The sequence below is a fragment of the Biomphalaria glabrata genome, chromosome 3, assembly GCF_947242115.1.
Source record: "Biomphalaria glabrata chromosome 3, xgBioGlab47.1, whole genome shotgun sequence".
NCBI lineage: Eukaryota > Metazoa > Mollusca > Gastropoda > Planorbidae > Biomphalaria > Biomphalaria glabrata.
Window position 1 is genome coordinate 37,592,289 of NC_074713.1, and position 15,139 is coordinate 37,607,427.

At 37.1% G+C, this 15,139-nt stretch overlaps 1 protein-coding gene across 1 annotated transcript in view; it reads right to left on the reverse strand.

Moving 5' to 3' along the window:
- The window catches only part of LOC106079826 (putative N-acetylated-alpha-linked acidic dipeptidase), a 30,226-nt gene extending 16,413 nt beyond the window's left edge, over positions 1 to 13,813 (reverse strand). The window contains exons 1-10 of the mRNA XM_056024880.1: positions 13,721 to 13,813; positions 9,787 to 10,125; positions 7,435 to 7,711; positions 6,560 to 6,682; positions 5,312 to 5,501; positions 5,006 to 5,102; positions 3,039 to 3,128; positions 2,107 to 2,192; positions 1,238 to 1,357; positions 1,020 to 1,105 (exon numbers count right to left, since the gene is read on the reverse strand). Coding sequence (XP_055880855.1) covers positions 1,020 to 1,105; positions 1,238 to 1,357; positions 2,107 to 2,192; positions 3,039 to 3,128; positions 5,006 to 5,102; positions 5,312 to 5,501; positions 6,560 to 6,682; positions 7,435 to 7,711; positions 9,787 to 10,070 — 1,353 coding nt within the window. The 5' untranslated portion in view covers positions 10,071 to 10,125; positions 13,721 to 13,813. The remainder of the gene's footprint in view (positions 1 to 1,019; positions 1,106 to 1,237; positions 1,358 to 2,106; positions 2,193 to 3,038; positions 3,129 to 5,005; positions 5,103 to 5,311; positions 5,502 to 6,559; positions 6,683 to 7,434; positions 7,712 to 9,786; positions 10,126 to 13,720) is intronic.
- Between the last annotated feature and the right edge of the window lie 1,326 nt (positions 13,814 to 15,139).

Sequence of the window (15,139 nt, forward strand, 5' to 3'; positions counted from 1 at the left end):
GGGAGTTCTGCTAAGCCAACATAAGCGTTAGTTACATCAACCTGTTTTGGAGACAATAGTTCTTTCAAGTTCAAATGTACACATAATATTGGCGTACCCCACTCCATAATTCTTTTAGTACTATTCAGCAGTGTATTTATTAATTTTATCTAAATTAAATTGTTAGCTTCAAGACTTCACTAACCTCTAACTATTCTGTGCAAGATTTCACTTACCTCAAGCCATTTGGTGCAAGATTTCACTTGCCTCAACCCATTTGATGCAAGATTTCACTTGCCTCAATCCATTTGGTGCAAGATTTCACTTGCCTCAATCCATTTGGTGCAAGATTTCACTTACCTCAATCCATTTGGTGCAAGATTTCACTTGCCTCAACCCATTTGATGCAAGATTTCACCTACCTCAATCCATTTGGTGCAATATTTCACTTACCTCAACCCATTTGGTGCAAGATTTCACTTACCTCAACCCATTTGTTGCAATATTTCACTTACCTCAACCCATTTGGTGCAAGATTTCACTTAACTCAACCCATTTGTTGCAAGATTTCACTTACCTCAACCCATTTGTTGCAAGATTTCACTTACCTCAACCCATTTGTTGCAAGATTTCACTTACCTCAACCCATTTGTTGCAATATTTCACTTACCTCAACCCATTTGGTGCAAGATTTCACTTAACTCAACCAATTTGTTGCAATATTTCACTTACCTCAACCCATTTGTTGCAATATTTCACTTACCTCAACCCATTTGTTGCAAGATTTCACTTACCTCAACCCATTTGGTGCAAGATTTCACCTACCTCAACCCATTTGTTGCAAGATTTCACTTACCTCAACCCATTTGGTGCAAGATTTCACTTGCCTTAACCCATTTGGTGCAAGATTTCACTTGCCTTAACCCATTTGGTGCAAGATTGCACCTACCTAACCCATTTGGTGCAAGATTGCACCTACCTCAACCAATTTGGTGCAAGATTGCACCTACTTAACCCATTTGGTGCAAGATTGCACCTACCTCAACCCATTCTGTGGATCCGACAAGACCAAATTCTTCAGCTCCCCAGTTACAGAACATGATCGATCTCCTTGGCTTCCAACGACCTGAATGCAATCAAACACCGAAACACCGAGTTAGTTACAATTATAGTTCTAATTAATTAAAATCAAGATATTCTCAGATATAGATTATACAAATTGACTTAAGTTATTGCAAACATATAATCAAGTTTTTACCAGATGTGACCAGATCTCCCATCACTCTTGCAATCTCCATCAAGACGGCTGTCCCACTCACAGGATCAGTTGCACCATATAACCAGGCATCCCGATGATTTCCAAACAACACATACCTGTCTGATATAAACACACATACCTGTCTGATATAAACACACATACCTGTCTGATATAAACACACATACCTGTCTGATATAAACACACATACCTGTCTGATATAAACACACATACCTGTCTGATATAAACACACATACCTGTCTGATATAAACACACATACTTATCTGATGTAAACACACATACCTGTCTGATGTAAACACATACTTATCTGATGTAGACACACATACCTGTCTGATGTAAACACATACTTATCTGGTGTAGACACACATACCTGTCTGATGTAAACACATACTTATCTGATGTAGACACACATACCTGTCTGATGTAAACACATACTTATCTGATGTAGACACACATACCTGTCTGATGTAAACACATACTTATCTGATGTAGACACACATACTTGTCTGATGTAAACACATACTTATCTGATGTAAACACACATAGCTGTCTGATATAAACACTCCTATATGATGTTAACACACATAGCTGTCTGATATTAAAGTGAAGTTATTGTAATATGCTGTCCCCCATCCTATTCAAATGTATTCGCCCCCAATTTTATACTTGATCTACTGTCCACTACGGATATTGTAGTAATCTCTAGTTATAATCATTTCCATTGCTGATATGTACACATATAACAAAATCAAATTCTTAAAGAACTTGTATGTTTCAGATTAATTTTTGGTTTGGCCACATTTGAAGAAAGAATGATGTTGTGGCATTGATTATTTTATCCATCAACTGACCTGTTTCCACGTCTCCCTGGATGATGCCGAACACATTCTCAACCTTTACTCTTTTATAGCGGTTAGTGACATTCAATTGAACTTTGCTGCAAGCAGATCAAATTACGGTGGGTGCATCAAAGATCATTAATAGCAAACTATTTCCTCAAATCACATTTACTTTTATTGTATCAGCTCGTACACTTAAGTTACGTTATTAACAAACCAGAGGCGGATCCAGGGAGAGGGGTAAGGTAGAGGCGATCGTCCCCTCCCAGCAATCAACAGATATCCCCGCCACCCAGGCATCCCCCGAATGAATTTTTGTATTGAAAGCCCAAATTTGTATAAAAACTAGAATCTAGTTACTCATTTAAATAACACAGGCCACGTATTGGTGGTTTAATTTGTTCAATCTATTCAATTAGGCAGACTTATCTAAAATTTTATCATTAGTAAATTTAATTTGGATTGGAAGGACGATAATGCTTCCTCTCTACCGTGAAGAATTAGAGTATGTGATAGAGTCACAACGAAAGCTGAGTGAGCTACAGACGCTCTAGTAGGCTGCGGTAACTATATACTTTAGCAACACCGGCTAGTGTATGGCGGAAAGTATTTATATACATATATTTATACATATTTGCACAAGAACATCTTTTCTCCAGCCTTGCTTCGAGATCTTGAATCAAAACTCACCACCTGTCCGTATAACCCTATATATGTCTATGATAGTTCCTAACACTCCCATGATCGATCGATTGTTAACAATCATGGAGTTTAGGTTCACTCTAATCACAATTGAAGTCTCTTAGCTGCATTAAAATTAGAACAGAATCGAAAAAAAAAATTAATGCTAAAATCTCAAACACTTTGTATTGATACCTACAAAATTGGACTTATCCAGATTCGTGCATACTTTTAATTTCAAGACACCAGACACTAGAACTTACTAGCCTTGTTGGGTAAAACCTGGCCCAAGTCTGTATGTAATGTTAAGTCCACCTGTCCAGTTTCTGGGAGCTGGAGAACCGGCCATGTACCTTGAATTCAATAATTTAAAAAGTGAGGTAATTATCTTTTTGTTTGTATTGTTAAAAGCAAGTAGACCTATACATAAATATAATTTACAAAATACAATCTCGCCGTTTTAATATGTAAATACGCAATAGAAAAAAAGAATACTTTAAAAAAACACAGCTTACTTTAGGGAAAGAACCGCTAATTATTGCCATTTACTGGAAATTAGCCTACATGGCTCCCTTTCTTCTATATAAAACAAAATTAATTAATTGCTACTAAATGATTAACTAATTGGTTAGTTTTTGCATTGATTCGTGTATTGTCATCGACTATGAATAATAGTGTCCAATTTCAACTTGATCCGAGACTGGAAGTGGGGGGAAAACATGTCGAGACATTAGAAGGGGATTTAATCCATATATACATCCACCTCACTCATAAGTAGCATTTATTCTCTTTATTTCGATATCATATAAATAATTACCAATAATTAGTGTACTAATTGTTATTGTTTTTTTTAGTTGATTCATGTCTTGTCAGGCTCAATGAATAATTGTGCAAAGTTTTAACTTGATCTGAGAATTGGAAAGGAGAGAAAACAAAATGTGCTGAAACTGTTTCCCAGAGATACAAAGTGAGTTGATAGAAGTTTTGTCATGCAAGACGTCTACTTTGGATAAATTAAGACAAAAAATAAAATTTTTAGTATTCCAACATTTATATATATTTGTTAGTGATGTAAAACGTTATGAAGATTTCACCAAAAAAAAACAACAACAACTGATTTTGTATTGATGTAAAGTAAACATAGTGTAAAATGTTCATTCTCGACTTCATCTTTATCTAGATTTCATCTCAAACAAACTCGCGCATCATTAAACAGTCCGAGAAATTTGCCAATTTTCATTGACACTAGTCATAGCACGCATTAGACTGACTCCCCGTTTGTGTCCTATTCACCTGATTGCCAGGATGTCTGAACTCAACAAGAGCTGCAGTTTTAGGAGCTTCTCTATTGAATGGCACGAGATTATGCATTCTAAACTTGAGAAATGTCCTCTGTTATGTGTTTTCTGTTATTTGTTCTCTGTTATGTGTTTTCTGTTATTTGTTCTCTGTTATGTATTTTCTGTTATTTGTTCTCTGTTATGTGTTTTCTGTTATTTGTTCTCTGTTATGTATTTTCTGTTATCTGTTCTCTGTTATGTATTTTCTGTTATTTGTTCTCTGTTATGTGTCTTCTGTTATTTGTTCTCTGTTATGTATTTTCTGTTATTTGTTCTCTGTTATGTATTTTATGTTATTTGTTCTCTGTTATGTATTTTCTGTTATTTGTTCTCTGTTATGTATTTTCTGTTATTTGTTCTCTGTTATGTATTTTCTGTTATTTGTTCTCTGTTATGTGTTTTCTGTTATTTGTTCTCTGTTATGTATTTTCTGTTATCTGTTCTCTGTTATGTGTTTTCTGTTATTTGTTCTCTGTTATGTATTTTCTGTTATTTGTTCTCTGTTATGTGTCTTCTGTTATTTGTTCTTTGTTATGTGTTTTCTGTTATTTGTTCTCTGTTATGTGTTTTCTGTTATTTGTTCTCTGTTATGTATTTTCTGTTATTTGTTCTCTGTTATGTGTCTTCTGTTATTTGTTCTTTGTTATGTGTTTTCTGTTATTTTTTCTCTGTTATGTAATTTTTTAAATTTATTCTCTGTTATGTATTTTCTGTTATTTGTTCTCTGTTATGTATTTTCTGTTATGTATTATCTGTTATTTGTTCTCTGTTATGTATTTTTTGTTATTTGTTCTCTTTTATGCATTTTCTGTTATTTGTTCTCTGTTATATGTCTTCTGTTGAATGTTTTCCTGTTAACTGTTTTCTGTTAAATAGTGTTGGTTCCTCACCTGAAAATATTATAGGCAGCCCCATAGCTGATCGGATGTGCCGGAATCTTAGGTAATGTTGGTTTTGCTTCTGTCACAAGTTGCCGGTAAGCCACATCTGTGTAAACATTTTGTACACATTACTCAGTCATTCAAGATTTGATGTTTTATGCGACAGATTTCTTATTTGTTCTGGTCCAATCTTTTGTTAGAACATTTGTTAATGTACATGGAGCGAACTTTAAAGAATCTTGGGGTATTTGTAGTTTCTTTCGTAGGTTTAAAGTCAAGTACTTGTATACATCTAACTAACGCAATCTAACTTACTGTTCGAGGGGTACCCAGGTGTTAAAACATCCCCGATTGTTGACACCAAAGTTCCTCTTTGAACGCCGTCAGAAGGCAGCCACCAGGTCTCTGGATACACCCTTGTGTCGCCACTTTTGATGCCTGTGTGGTCGATGGGATCTGAATAAATGATGACGCCTATGGCTCCGTACGATTCAGCGATGGCTACCTGGACGAAATGACAACATACATTGACAAGTCAAAAGGACAAAACGTGGGGACATAAATTTATGTCTAGAGACATTAGCTACGTGTCCGATGTCAAGGGACAAGTGTAGGATCTCACGCGACTACCGCACACCCAGTTACGACCTAGATATTTTGACACATCTTGTACAGACAGAGCCATTGTCCACCAGAGTTTTTATTTAAATCCTTTTTTTTTCTCTGATTGGGTATGTCCATCTGGACTATCCTTTCCTCTCTGTATCTGAGAGTAGTCAATGCAAGTATGCTGGCGTCATCTGTATCTGAGAGTAGTCAATGCAAGTATGCTGGCGTTATCTGTATCTGAGAGTAGTCAATGCAAGTATGCTGGCGTCATCTGTATCTGAGAGTAGTCAATGCAAGTATGCTGGCGTCATCTGTATCTGAGAGTAGTCAATGCAAGTATGCTAGCGTCATCTGTATCTGAGAGTAGTCAATGCAAGTATGCTGGCGTCATCTCCCTAACTGACTTAGGAACAAACGGAGGAGGGGGGTGTCACTTTTTCTTTATTTACGGTTTATCTAAAAAGTTCCTTGATTAATTAATATCGTCTCCTGTTTTGAAATTTTTAGTCGAAGTTTTTGACGCGTAGGCATGGTGGTTAGGTAGTAAGGCGCTCGGCTTCTCAATCGAGGAGTCTCGGGTTTAAATCGCAGTTAAAGTTAGGATTTTGAATTTCGGGATTTTTAGAACACCCCAGAAAGTAAAGACGGTTGTAGTTTTTCTGTCATCATGACATTCTCGTGAACAGACGGCCACACCTGAGGCAGTACAAGTGATTACAGATTTGAAATGTCTTGATTCGAATATACATGTAATTTTTAAAAATTTAAAAAAATTCATTTTTTTAATGACTTAATCGAGGATCATCTTCTAGACTTCTAGGCCTACACAACATTGGATTGATGAATATATTCTCAAACTAGAGGCATCGCCGCCTCATTTGGAAAAATACATTCGAAACTTAAATGGTGTCAGAAGATGAACAATGTTAGATGAATGATACGTAACCTTCTCACCTTTGACCCTCGGAACAGTTTGCCATATTTCACTAACACTAGTTTGCCAGTTACGTTCACGCCAATACTTAGCAGGTAGTCGTACTCAATATGGCGGCCGTATCCAACGTAAACAATCTCTCCCTTCAAAAAAAAAAAAAAAAAAAAAAAAAAAAGAAATCTTTTCAGATTACTTTGTTATTGATTGTTTAAAAATATTGTTAACACTTTTGCAGTTTTTTTTTTAGTAAACAATATCCCCTCCTGATAACATCAAGCTCAAAACAAGATAAAGACAAGGGAACAACAGATACAGAGAAGAGGAATAACTGGACGCCATTCAAATCACAGGGGGATTAAAAAAGAATCTGCCAAAAACAATAGCGCTATATTTCAAAAATAAAATTAAATAAATTGATACCTAGTAGCTGGACACGAGTTTTGTGTATAACTTCAAGTTTTATTTCTCTATCCGCTTTACTTTGTACTGTGACGTCATTATCCGGGAACTCCCTAAGAGGCTTAAAATAGATCCAGTATAATGTGACCATTCAATCAAATGAAAAGAGAAACAATTCATCCCTTCTTTCCTCATTTTAATTCATTTGTGGAGGGGGAGGAGAGGGTATCTGGGAGAAGGTTTTCCTTGCTGCTTTTAGGTAAACACAACTCTGCTCGAGTTGGGTGTCGAACCTCAAACCCCTTAAAAGGTAGCCAAACCAGGTTCAAGCGTACTTAGACTCTCGGCCACAAATCTCACAATCGACTGTGTTACTATGTTTCTTTTTTTCTCTGACCCACATCATGCCAAAAAAAGGGACCCAACAGTCACTAGATCAACTCAACGTGACAGCCACTCATCCAGCGTGACAATTCTGTAGCTGAGCTCAACTCACCTCTACAAGACCTTGCGGTGCGAACGCATTGTACCCTGGGACTGCGCCCTCAATGTGTGATACATCCACCTCGTCTGTCTTGGAGTCGTAGACCAACTGACCAGCTTCGTCCAGCACGCGGACACTGTTGCGCGTGGTTTCGCTAGGATAGGACAGCAGTACGTCATAGGGCGTGGTCTGCACGCGCAGCCCGTGATCCTGGAAGTGTTTCTGCATTAGGCTCACCAGCTCGAAGTCGTATTGGTGTCCAGCTAGGTGAGGCTTGCTGCTCAACAGTCTGAAAAAGAGGCATAACAAGAGGCGGTGAGGCTTGCTGCTCAACTGTCTGAAAAAGAGGCATAACAAGAGGCGGTGAGGCTTGCTGCTCAACTATCTGAAAAAGAGGCATAACAAGAGGCGGTGAGGCTTGCTGCTCAACAGTCTGAAAAAGAGGCATAACAAGAGGCGGTGAGGCTTGCTGCTCAACTGTCTGAAAAAGAGGCATAACAAGAGGCGGTGAGGCTTGCTGCTCAACTGTCTGAAAAAGAGGCATAACAAGAGGCTATGAGGCTTGCTGCTCAACAGTCTGAAAAAGAGGCATAACAAGAGGCGGTGAGGCTTGCTGCTCAACTGTCTGAAAAAGAGGCATAACAAGAGGCTATGAGGCTTGCTGCTCAACAGTCTGAAAAAGAGGCATAACAAGAGGCGGTGAGGCTTGCTGCTCAACAGTCTGAAAAAGAGGCATAACAAGAGGCTATGAGGCTTGCTGCTCAACAGTCAACATGGATGGACTACAGAAACACTACATATTTAAATATTGCTGCAACTGCTGCAGAAAGAAAGATCTTGAAAGATTTAGAAAGTCGGGATAAATCTTTAGACGGACGAAAAGAGATAAATCTTTAGCTAGACGGGAAGAGATAAATCTTTACATAGACAGGAAGAGATAAATCTTTATATAGACAGGAAGAGATAAATCTTAAGATAGATGGGAAGAGATAAATCTTTAGATAGACGAGAAGAGATAAAGCTTTAGATAGACGGGAAGAGATAAGTCTTAAGATAGATGGGAAGAGATAAATCTTTAGATCATCATCATCATCATCAAACTCCATTAGAGTGAGGGCTTGAGAGGCTCAAATCCTCTCTTGCAAAAGCCCTGGACAGAAACCCTGCTGTCTTGCGTAGTGCATAAATGTCGCCATACAGGTCGAGAATTTTGGGTTTCCCAGACCTGTCGAGACGGAGATCAGCAAGTCTGGGGCTGTCAAACAGAATATGAGGCACGGTTTCCTCTTCTTCCCCGCAGCGGGGGCACCGTGAATCAAAATTTGGCCACAGCCGCGAGAAATATGAGCCAACAGAACAGTGGCCTGTCCTGCACTGTGCTATAATAGCTTGCTCAGGCCTGGACAGCCTCCACCACGGGGAAGTGCGGTCAGGGCGCCTGATGCGCTCCCAGACTCCACGGGCTTTGTGGGACTTGTCCCAGCACTCAAACCACTTTTCCATTTCTGTTTTTTTGTATTATAGCCAGGGCTTGATGAAAGCTTACAGCCTCATCAGTGGGTGGAATTTGCCCTCCCTGGTGGGCCAAAGAGTCTGCAATTGTGTTGCCAGTCACACCTATGTGACTCGGTACCTACTGCATAATTACAGGGGTGCCATAGCGTTGTTTAATGTTATGTGAAGCCATGATGACAGTGTTGATTTTGGGGGGCCATGGTCCGGGGCTTTGCAAAGCCTGTAGTACAGATTTTGAGTCAGTGACCACAACAATCTGTGTTACCCTCAAATGTCCCTCGCCGAGTTGAGAGTCAATGACTTTTAAGGCTTCACAGACTGCCAAGATCTCCGCATCAAAATTCTTTAGATAGACGAAAAGAGATTGTAGAAAACTCCGGTAAAGAAACTCGGCTCATTCAGTGAGGACAGGAGAAAAGTTAATTAACTGAAATAAAGTTTCGTCAATAAAACCTCTAAGTCTTGGTGACATTGTCTATCGACCAAATAGAAGGGTAGTCACCGGTTTCTTGTCGTTTGGTTATTTACTTCTTTTTGTTGCGCTTTGTTCTCAAACCCCAGCAACAGTTTAGAAACAACAATATTTAGAGTTCAGTGATTTTATGTAAAACAATTTACACGTTGACAGACTGGATGTGAGAAATGTTAGATAGATAGATAGATAAATAGATAGATAGATAGATAGATAGATAGATAGATAGATAGATAGATAAGTAGATAAGTAGATAGATAGATAGATAGATAGATAGATAGATAGATAAGTAGATAGATAGATAGATAGATAGATAGATAGATAGATAGATAGATAGATAGATAAGATTGAGAGATAAAGATGAGAGGAATACTGACCTTACATTTTCTCCAATTCTCTTTGGGTCTATGGCGTCCATAATGAGCTGAGAAATAGAACTGTCCTCAACTTTTTCTTTGAAGCCTGTGACTTCTTCAGCAACATATTTTGTAGACACGACCTTCTCATCACCAATGGCAAACTTACCAACCAACAGGCCAATAGCCAAACTAGGTCCAGCCACGAGGAACAGTGTGACCCAATGCTTTAATCCCTTACTACGCTTTCGGCTGAACACGAGGCTACTGCTGGAACTTTCCAGTTCCATTGTTTCATCTTTCATGTTGATTTGTGTAGGTCAGTGACTTGCTAGGTTTTAATTAAACCATGGAACTACACTAAATTTAGAAAAGCAAAGTTATGTATTAGGAAAGGCCCATCAGCGAAATGGCATATAAAGCGAACACCTCCCCATAATTTTTATCCATTCTTATTTATTTCAAAAGTAACTGCAGAACTAATAAAATGGTATTACAAAGACTCCATTTTTCTACATTTTCCACATATTCACTTTCGTTTTCCCTCAAACAATAAAGCATAACTGAAGGTCAAAATTGATATGTATGAAAATGTCCATTCTCAAAACGTTTCCGAATAAACGAGAATAGGTCCGAACTTAAGACGATTGTAAAGCACCAATAGACATCGGCCGAAAAAAAATTGCATATTATGCTTCTAAATTGATGAGGAAATAGTTAGCTAGAATAGCCAAGGCTATTCATTCCGTTGAAAAATAAATATTATAGGGTGTTCGCTCAAAATGACCTTTTTAACTGAAAACCTATTCAGCGAAACCCCTATTATAAGCTTAAAAAGCCATTAATAATAATTTAGTTACTGATTTAATCTGTTTTTCTTTTTGTCTTCCCTATTGTTATATGAAATATTAAAATAATAGGCCTATTTTTAACCTTAACCCAAATGTCTTCGATTTCGAAGATTAAGGATGAGTGCAGTAGCCTACATGTTTCACATGTCTACGCCCAGTTGCGACCAGCATATTTTCCCGCATTTTGTTTCCGTCTAAAATGTTTGACTCGCACCTCTCTCTCCAACAGTCATATGCTGGCAGTTACTTTCCTCTATGCCAGTGAGGGGGAAACGACGCATCATTTGATCTTAACAGTGCTTAGGCCTATACGGTTAATACGGGGGGGGGGGGGGGACCTCTGTTTTGCCGTCCTCCTTTTTTTTTTAACTGGCTGGTTAACATCTTGTTACTAATTAATGATATTAATATGTGTATAGATGTTTAAAAGAAGATCAGAATTCATTTTCACTGGGTTCCCCCACCATTCTGAGATTAGGATTTCAGAAGATTTCCAGGAGAAAATATTCGATTTCAGGAGCGGAAAAAACGCTAACTATATATTTAGTAATAAATAGAAGAATTACCATATAATATAGTAACTATACATGTATAAAATTACAAGATCTCTCCTGAGTCTTTCGTCTCCATGCCCGAAACCCAAGCTGTTGTAGATCTACCTCCCATACATCATCAATCCATCGCATTCGGGATCTGCCTTTGGGTCAATCAGCGCGTGTGTGTGGGGGGGGGGGGAGGTCGAGTTGATGTTGATTAAATTAAGTGCACTGAACATGTGATCTTAAAACAAATAGTTGCAGTAACGAGAGTTTATGAAATGGAGAGTAGTACGACGTGGACTAGCCTACAGGAAGGTGGCGAGATAGAATTTTGTAGTTTCTTTCTTTCTTTTAAGAAAAAAAAAATTGATCGCAAGTTTCGTAGGCTATATAGACATCAGTTCCAAGCAGAGAAAGGAGATGTGGAGCACGAGAAAAGTGAAAACAAATTTAGGCCTAATGTCACAAGGAGGACATTATTTATAATGCTTCATGGAAGAAGTTAGATGAACTAATTGAAGCATAATTTCCTATATATTAACATGCTATTTCGCTAATTTTTACGGCCTTTCGCTCATTATGACTCCTGCGAAAATTGCGTTCGCTGATAAGGTCCGACCCCTACCGCAAGTTGACTTGAATTATAAATTTAATAGCTGATATGGAAAAAAGATTCAAATTTAGTTTTATTGCCCAATAGCTGAGGAGTCCGCAGATGTTTTTCATTTTTTTAATACGTTTAACCATTGCGGAGTTATAAATTCTAAACTAAAAACTGGCACAAAAGCGTTCGCCATAGGTCCTTTCCCATATATCTATGTCGCAATCATCTTTTTTGAAGTAGCATTCGTATTTTATAAGATAATGACGACAGAATGAACGATTTCTAACAAGTGTCGATTTTTACGATACATTTTCTGATTTAAACAATCTGAAGGATATATTACTAAATAGATCACTAGATAGATTATTAAGTAAATAGATCACTAGATAGATTATTAAGTAAATAGATCACTAGATAGATTATTAAGTAAATAGATCACTAGATAGATTATTAAGTAAATAGATCACTAGATAGATTATTAAGTAAATAGATCACTAGATAGATTACTAAGTATATAGATCACTAGATAGATTATTAAGTAAATAGATCACTAGATAGATTACTAAATAGATCACTAGATAGATTATTAAGTAAATAGATCACTAGATTTATTACTAAGTATATAGATCACTAGATAGATTATTAAGTAAATAGATCTCTAGATATATTACTAAATAGATCACTAGATAGATTATTAAGTAAACAGATCACTAGATAGATTACTAAATAGATAGATCACTAGATAGATTATTAAGTAAACAGATCACTAGATAGATTACTAAATAGATAGATCACTAGATAGATTACTAAATAGATAGATCCCTAGATAGATTACTAAATAGATAGATCACTAGATAGATTACTAAATAGATAGATCACTAGATAGATTATTAAGTAAACAGATCACTTGATAGATTACTAAAAAGATAGATCACTAAATAGATTACTAAATAGATAGATCACTAGATAGATTACTAAATAGATAGATCACTAGAAAGATTACTAAATAGATAGATCACTAGATAGATTACTAAATAGATAGATCACTAGATAGATTACTAAATAGATAGATCACTAGATAGATTACTAAATAGATAGATCACTAGATAGATTACTAATAGATAGATCACTAGAAAGATTACTAAATAGATAGATCACTAGATAGATTACTAAATAGATAGATCACTAGATAGATTACTAAATAGATAGATCACTAGATAGATTACTAAATAGATAGATCACTAGATAGATTACTAAATAGAGAAATCACTGTTGCTGTTACTTTGTGCTATCTGTAAAATGATTAGAAGACTCATTAAAAAATACTTTGTTTTAGCAGCACTTCCGAATTCTGTACACCAGATACCATGGCAGTAGGGGGGGGGGGATTAATGGATTTTTTTCTCTCTTCCCCATATATATAAATATGTTTGTGTGTGTGTGTTTGTTTGTATTTATGTATGTAAGTATTTATGTATGTATATGTGTGTGTGTCTGCTGTCGTCTGCTTTATTTTTTGTTTTAATGAAGAGAACACCATAGGGGAGGATTTTAATCACACCCCCCCCCCTTGGTAGCGCCAGGGCAATTGATGGAGTAGTATTAAAATCTCACCTACAATAAAGAAAATTAAAGCAAAAAAGTAAAAAAATTCACTCCCCCTCCCCGGCGATGGCTTTAATTGGGGGGGGGGGGTGATTAAGCCTCGACCCGACCCCTGGCAACGCCCATGCCGGATACATCAAAAAGATTGCTATTTATGGATTAGCCTCCGTGAATGAACACCCCCCCCCCCACACTACCGGTTGACAACACTGGGTCTTCCCAGGTTCTGGTCTAATTCAGTGAGAAGTAAACACACAACATAAACATGTTTGGATGTTAAATGGTGAAGAGACTAATCCAACAGTGTTGGCCTACGTTACGTAGGTAAAAAAGAAAAAAAAGGTTTGGCTGCTTACCTGACCAGCGCGAGAAACACGGCTCGCTGTTTCAATCAAATGTTCAACATGCTGCTTGACAGTTTTCTTTGGTCAGCATGTCCTCGTTAGAAAGACTTTAGGTCAAGGTTAAAGTTGAACATTGTCGAAACCACAAGGTTACTCACAGGGCCAGTCTTACAGGTTGCTGGGCCCTATGCTAAACGGATTGCGCGGGGCCCAGTCTGGGTAGGGATAAGGATAATAAGTGAAAATTAATATTTTGTATTAGAAAATAAATTCGTCTTTGCATTTTGTTCATATTTTACTAAGTATAAAATCACGGTCACATTAACTTTACGGGCCATATACAGTAGACGATAGTTTTATAACAAAAAAGCTGAAAAAACATTTAGATGTGTCTTTTAGATGTAGACCTACTATCGACTAAGAATTCGAGATCATATAGTCTATCGTCGAGATAGATTTAGATCTATATTTTTATGCCAGTGACTTAAAGTAAATTAAGTATTTTGAACTTCCTGATTTGGTTAAAATTCGCCTTATTCTTACATTTGTATTCAATGAAAGCTGACAAAACCGTTGTTGTTGTTTTTAATCGCGAGTAGGATTGGCGTTTTCCAAATTGAATGACACCCCGAAATGACAGTTTTCAAAAGCTTTTCACAATTTCAGGAGATTTTTATGACTTTTTCGTATATTTTGCAATTTCATGAGATTTCCAGGAGCTCCATGAAAATTCGGAGGCCGCGGTAACCGTTTAATAATAAGTTAAAATATTATAATTTTATAATTGACACCTAGAATTAGCGCGGGGTCTATGAAAGTGCGGGGCCCACTGCGAGCGCATAGATTGCAGTGGCCTAAGTCGAGCCCTGGTGACTCACTCAGGGGCGTGGCTGACAGTTGGTTGAGGGTTTGAATTCCTGCATTTTTTTTTCTAACCTTCGTTCCCTCTCTTTCATCTGCCTATTTCCAGAATTGATTTAGTGTTCATTTGGTGTTCATTTGGTGTTCATTTGGTGTTTATTTAGTGTTCATTTGGTGTTTATTTAGTGTTCATTTGATGTTCATTTAGTGTTAAAATTAAAATGTATAACTGGGTTGCATACACAGAGTAAATGTACACCTAGATTATCAACAATCTGCACCTAGGCTGTTCTCGGTTTGTATCGCATTTATATCTCTATATGTTGTAGATATCAAGATCTAGTGTTTTAATAACTAGACTATCTCAACTGTTTTGTGGTTTGCGTAATATATTGATGCCTGGATATTTGAAGCTTGTTTTACCTTTCTGTCTTTCAGAAAGTATTCTTGTAGGAGTTGAGACCCACTGGCTTTATCGTTTTCCTTTTGTATGTGAGTTGTATGTGTGATATCTTGGTCTGAATCGGTTGAAGTGCTTGTATTTTGTTTGTACAACAATGCTCATTATAA